Source organism: Theropithecus gelada, chromosome 2 (assembly GCF_003255815.1).
Source record: "Theropithecus gelada isolate Dixy chromosome 2, Tgel_1.0, whole genome shotgun sequence".
Taxonomy (NCBI): domain Eukaryota; kingdom Metazoa; phylum Chordata; class Mammalia; order Primates; family Cercopithecidae; genus Theropithecus; species Theropithecus gelada.
This window is the reverse complement of record NC_037669.1, coordinates 93,791,350-93,797,775: the sequence shown is the minus strand read 5'-3', so window position 1 is coordinate 93,797,775 and position 6,426 is coordinate 93,791,350. Positions and strand designations below refer to the sequence as shown.

The 6,426-nt window shown below is 49.7% G+C and overlaps 1 protein-coding gene across 1 annotated transcript; it reads left to right on the top strand.

The window, feature by feature from the left end:
• The first annotated feature begins 1,369 nt into the window (after positions 1 to 1,369).
• RTP3 (receptor transporter protein 3) lies at positions 1,370 to 5,430 on the top strand. The gene is made up of 2 exons (XM_025377253.1): positions 1,370 to 2,366; positions 4,842 to 5,430. The coding sequence occupies exons 1-2, from the start codon at positions 2,212 to 2,214 to the stop codon at positions 5,383 to 5,385; spliced, it is 699 nt and encodes a 232-aa protein (XP_025233038.1). The 5' UTR covers positions 1,370 to 2,211; the 3' UTR covers positions 5,386 to 5,430.
• The last annotated feature ends 996 nt before the right edge of the window (positions 5,431 to 6,426 follow it).

Genomic DNA, 6,426 nt, shown 5'->3' with positions numbered 1-6,426 from the left:
GGCTTTGCAACACTAAACAGGAAAAGACCCCATTTAGGAGGAACCAATTTTGTCCGTAATAGTACTAGACAACTAGGGGCAATCCCTATGCCCTGGAGCGCTCAGAATTATTTAAATGAGCCAATCCACAGGGAGCCCATGAAACCTAGCTAGCCCCACACAACTACCCAACTTCCCACCCACAAACTGCCCCTCACAGCTCCAGCTGGCTCTTACCCTGTCCCCAGGCACCCTGTGTGGGCCTGGCTGGCAGCCTTCCCTTGTCTGGAGTTATAACTAACAAAAAGTTCTGCCTTGTATCTATCTTCCTGTCATTGTGTTATGTCCTGCCATGGAAAGAAACTTTAAATTTCATGAAACTGACCTCATCTCTAGATCCTTCACTTAATTACATCTGCAGAAACCCTTTTTCCAAATATAGTCACATTCAAAGTTGGACATCTCTTTCGGGGTGTAGCAATGACTTAAGCGTTGTGTGCAGATGAAGTCAGCAAAAGGAATGCTGAAGTCAAGGGAGTCTGCTCTCTGTCATGTGATGTATACCACAGTCAGGTTGGAAAGTAGCCCCATTACACCAGGTTAATAAAACTCCCTTTAATGAGATATTATGGTTTGTAGGGCATAACTTTTACCGTGCACGGCCTTAGGTCTTGTTTATAAAGTGGTTATCTTATTGCGACAAGCAGTCTATTTTGTCAGTCTTATGATCTCTGTTTTAACCTCAATGCTGGTCAGTTGTCCCTAAGCTCAAAGGGAGGGAGTATGATAAGGTGTTTCCAACCCCCCCTCCTATCTAGCTGGGAATTTAGTTTTTCAGGTTTCTCAGGGGTCCCCTTGGCCAAAAGCGAGTCCATTCAGTTGGTTTGGGGGCTTAGGATCTTATTTTTAGTTCGCAGTTTAAAATCAATACAGTATAACAGCTATTTACATAGCATTTACATTATATTAGGTATTATAAGCAATCTAGAGATCAATTAAAGGATACGGAAGGATGTACATAGATTATATGCAAATACTATGTAATTTTATATAAGGGACCTGAGCATCCAAGGATTTTGGTATCTGTGGGGGGCCATGGAACCAATCCCCCTGGAACTGAGGGATAGCTTTAATGCTGAGAAACAAAACTGTCTTGAAAAGAGGGGAGGCCCAGGACTTGGACCTGCCAAGGAGCTGAACCCAAGGGCAAGAGCTGCAGGCAGCTGGGCTGGAGAGGAGGAAGGAGGTGGCTTTGTTTCCAAGTGCCCCAGAAGATCCCCTCGTCCCCCTGCATCCCCAGCCTCCTTTCCTTTTTCCTCCCTGGTCTGCTCCCTTCCTTCCTCTCCTCCTCTTGGGAGGTGGCCAAGGACATAGGCCAGTGCCTGGCTCCGAGGAAGACACATGCAGTTTGTGGACAGGTCTTGGGATGCGGACACCAGAGTCTTGTGTACCTTCCTGGGGTGTTGCCCACTCCGGTACCCACTCCCTAATCTCCCCTCTTCCTCCTCCTCATCCTCTCTTGCAGGAAGTAGAGGATGGGGAACCCCCTCAGGGAGGAGGGCAGTGACTCTGGGTTTGCCTAGGGCTAGTGGCCTCTCACCGACCTGCGCCCTTGTACCTGTCACCTGGGCAAACAGTGATTGCGTCAGCTTTGGTTTCTCATGGGTGGGCAGCCTTGGGTGTCTGCCGGAATGTAAAGAGCCTGGAGCAAGGACACGGGAATCCGAATCCCGTTGAGGTCCCAGGACCACTGCATCCTTCTTCCCTGTGCCTCTTCTCCCCAGCATGAGCACAGCAGCCTGATGGAGAAGGATTTTCCAGTGTTAGAGCTGGAGAGAACACCTGCAGCCTCTCTCCACCGTGTACAGGGGTGCTGGAAGTGAAAAGATGTGTTCCTGGTCACAGGCAGGTAGACAGCAGAGCCAGACAGAAGTGAAGTGCACTCCTCCTGATTTGGAGTTTAGAGCTCTCCCTTGGCAACATTTTGATGAATAAAATCACAAGTTCTGTGCCTTTTGAAATTCCTTGTGGAGCCTAGTGCCATCCTCTGAACTTGGAGCCAACTGACCTTTGTCCCTGGGGCAGAGACATGGTCCATGGGCCCAATCCAGGTCCTCAAAGGGAGGGCAGGTCTGAGCCCTTGCCCTGTGAAGTGAGAAACCTCATCTCCCACTACAGACCTGCCAGGGCCCAGGAGAGCTCAACCCACCCTGGCACACCGTAACAGCAGAGATGACTCGGGACACAGAAGTGTGGAAGCAAATGTTTCAGGAGTTAATGCGGGAGGTGAAGCCATGGCACAGATGGACCCTGAGACCAGACAAGGGCCTTCTTCCCAACGTCCTGAAGCCAGGCTGGATGCAATACCAGCAGTGGACCTTCGCCAGGTGAGGGGGAATGTGATGGTACGAATTCCAGAAAATCCTTGAGCATTTCTTACTAGGTATACCTGTTACTTTTCTTGTTCGATTCCATGCTTGCAAATTGAAGACTATGGGAAATAAGATGCCCATCATCCAAGAAGTTTTAACTTCATTAAAGATTGTTTTTTCGGCCAGGCGTGGTGGCTCACGCCTGTAATCCCAGCACTTTGGGAGGCCGAGGTGGGCAGATCACGAGGTCAGGAGATAGAGACCATCCTGGCTAACATGGTGAAACCCTGTCTCTACTAAAAACACAAAAAATTAGCCGGGCGCGGTGGCAGGCGCCTGTAGTCCCAGCTACTCGGGAGGCTGAGGCAGGAGAATGGTGTGAACCCGGGAGGCGGAGCTTGCAGTGAGCTGAGATCGCGCCACTGCACTCCAGCCTGGGTGACACAGCAAGACTCCGTCTCAAAAAAAAAAAAAGATTGTTTTTTCACAATTACAATGAACCCCAAAACAAGAGCAGGCCTGAGCACTTTTGTGAGCTAATGCCTGAATACAGAGAAATCAGTCTGCGGGCGGGGGTGCAGACAGGGAGCAGCCAGGAAAGGAGAGGGGAGGAAGGACAGCTGTTGCACCCATGGGCCGTGCATGTACCCCCTGCCTAGGGAGACTGTTGGACCCACCATGGAGCCCCTAGGAGGAGAGACTCACGGCACTGAGGAGACGCCCCCGGGGGAGGCCGGAGGAGCAGGGGGCCTGGGCACCAGGCAGCAATCCTGCCCCTCTCTACTCTGAGCTGATAGAATCTTTTAAAATAGGAGTCTTAGAAATCGTCCTAAGTCTCATCCTCTCTTTTCCAGGTGGAAATGGGGAGCCCCAAGGCTTGGGAGGGTGATGGGGATGACTGCCCACAGTGCACAGAGGGTGGAGGCTGGGGACTCTGTCCCACCTGCTGCCCCCTCCAGGGGAGAGTCTACATAGAGGGAGCAGAGCCCTCCCACTGGCCTATGGCTTTCTCAGGCCAGGAGCTGCCATAGGGAGCATTGCACCAAAGTCTCAGTCCATTTATCTGTGGGAAGTTTGAACTCTGAACCAGCACAGGAACACAGCACTGAGGCCCAGGGGATGGCAGTGGACGTCTGCTCAGAGCAGGGCCCAGGTCCCTCTGCACTGCTGACTCTGGGTGACTCCCAGCAAGGTCCTCTCACAGTGATCACAGCTTCTTGACCTCTCCCTCTCATTTCAACCTTGCACTCACCCTGTGGGTTGCAGCTAGAGTCAAGATATAGGAGCATGCCCTGGACTAACTCAGTCTTCCCAGCCCTCTCCAATTCACCACCCGCGGCCTAATTTCTCTGTATCCAGGCATCAAGCCAGGGCTAGGCTCAGTGACAGTGACAAATAAACCTGGAAATATCACTGATTTAACCTTATATGTGGCTTCCAAGGTCACCGAAGCAGAGGAAGAGAAAGCTGGAATGTCTTACCAGGGCTTCTGTGACCATATCTGGAAGGAACATATATCACTGCTGGCCTCATCTCATCGCCCAATGATCCCATGGCCCCAACCTCACGGCAAAGGGGCTGGGAAGTGGGAGGGAGTGCATGGATAATTTGGTGAGCATTAAATGTCTCCGCCACACTGCAGCTTTCTGCCTCTCCCATAATTCCTTTCCTGGGTACAGCCACGTGCTTCCTGCCTTATTCTCTCTCTACCTCCTAACATGTATTTGTCCAGATACCTTAGCTCAGAAAATTGCCCTCCTCCCTGCTGAGACAAGGTGTCATTCTCTTGTACCCTGTCTGCAGCCAGTGGCATTCAGAATATGAAGCTTTCCAGGCTACTTTGAGCAAAGGAACTGGGTTGGAGGGGGAACAAATGAAGAGAGAGCTGGACGCTGTGATCTCCCTGCAATACTGCCGACCGGGGACCCTCAGCAGCCAAGAGAAAGGCAAAGGCTTTCCTCTAGGAGAATCCTGGACTCTTCAGGCTCCTGCCGCCAACTCATGAGTCTATAACTTAATCAACACTCACCTGTATGGATTTGTGGATTTCAGGGTCCTGAACTGAACTGGCTGCTGCTGCAGTTGTAGCCTCTGACCCATTTGAATCTACATTTGAAGAAGCTTTGCTTTGGAATAGGGAGAGCAGAGTCCCAGTCATGCCTTTTTACACCCACTGGGTCTCTGGACATGAGGAGTTTCCAGAGTGTGCCTCATCTCTAAAATGAACGTGTTGGACTTAGAAGATGCCCAAGGTCCCTCCCAGATCTAACAGCTTGCAATTCACTGTTTTCATAGCAGACAGTGTGTGGCATGCAGCGTGTCAGTGGCACAGTGGAGATGGGAACGAGGTCTTAGTAATTTCTTCCACCACTGAGCCACAGCCCCAGTCAAGTCATGTCTCTCTGCGGTTGGTAGCTCCTTTCTCCCTCTGGCAGTGCCCTGTGATTTGGCCACATGGAGCCAGGCTGAGGCTCTCTTCTGTCTCCACAGGTTCCAGTGCTCCTCCTGCTCTCGTAATTGGGCCTCTGCCCAGGTTCTGGTCCTTTTCCACATGCACTGGAGTGAGGAGAAGTCCAGGGGCCAGGTGAAGATGAGGGTGTTTACCCAGAGATGTAAGAAGTGCCCCCAACCTCTGTTTGAGGACCCTGAGTTCACGCAAGAGAACATCTCAAGAATCCTGAAAAACCTGGTGTTCCGAATTATGAAGAAATGCTATAGAGGAAGATTTCAGTTGACAGAGGAGGTTCCTATGATCAAGGACATCTCTCTTGAAGGACCACACAATAGTGACAACTGTGAGGCCTGTCTGGAGGGCTTCTGTGCTAGGTCCAAACAGGTTACAAGCCTCCCCCAATCTCAGACCCCAAGAGTATACTCCATTTACAAGGTGGAGGAGGGAGTTGAGCCCTGGGCCTCAAGAAAGAATGTCTGTTCCGACATATTGCAGAACCACATCTGTAGGAACGTAAGCATTTTCTGCTGTTGTGTCATCCTCATTGTTATTGTGGTGATTGTTGCAAGAACTGCTATATGAGCCTTGGAAACATGATGCTAAATCAGAAAAAAAATCAGATACAAAAAGTCATATGTTATATGATTTCATTTATGTGAAAGGTCCAGAATAGGTAAATCTATTAGATGAATTGCTAGCAGGGCAGGGGGGTAGTGGGAGATGGGAAGCAGCTGCTTAATCCTGATGGGGTTTCTTTTGCAGGGGAGAGAGGTGTGATGCAAATGTTTTGGACTGACATAGAGGTGTGCTTGCACAACACTGTCAATGCACTAAATGTCATTGAACTGTTCACTTTCAATGGTTACATTTGTTCTGTGACTTTCACTTCAGTATTTTAAAAAAAGATCTTCACAATTGTGTTCACTCTCTAGAGAACTGAGTCTGAAGTGTCTATGATTCACAAACCATTTGGAAATCTTGTGAAGCCTGTGGGCCCCCTCACCAGGGAATTTTGCACAGACCCTCTGAGGTTAGACTGTGAAGGCATTTGCAGTCAAAAGCATCGGGATGAAAACCTGCATTCTCAAACAGTTGTCTCCATGGAGGGAGGTGTGCATGCTGCTCAGGGGTGAGGGCGGGCAGGACGTGCCACAAGATCTTTCTTTTTAAAGGTAATGTAATTAGTGTAAATTGTTGATTAACAGGGAACTCACAGCCCATAGCATCATAACCCAGGCCTCTCTAACACACATATACTCTCTCCATAAGGCACATCATAGCCTTCTCACTCTTAGGAACACCAGACAGTGCTCTGCACTATGCTTGAGAACCATTTAAAACTAGCAAAATCACCAACAGAAGCACAAAAATGTGGAACGCATGGCAAAATAGATCAGGAGAAGGACGCTTGTTTATAGTACAAAAGCTGGAACAAACAGGCAGGGAACACACAGGCCCTGCTCCGGCTCAGTTAGGAACACAGGTGCTGGTGACTCCAATTTCTCCTGCTCTGCACATGTCTGTGAATGACCACAAATGCACCATGAGTACTGATACGGGGGTTACTAATAGATTTCAGCAGGTAGGCAAAATCACAAATAGACTCCACGAATAATGGGGCTG

What these genes read in the sequence shown, in the direction of transcription:
- RTP3 (XM_025377253.1), top strand. Translation starts at nt 2,212, where the DNA reads ATGACTCGGGACACAGAAGTGTGGAAGCAAATGTTTCAGGAGTTAATG. An exon ending in CAGCAGTGGACCTTCGCCAG is followed by an intron (nt 2,367 to 4,841) that starts GTGAGGGGGAAT and finishes CTGTCTCCACAG; the next exon opens with GTTCCAGTGCTCCTCCTGCT.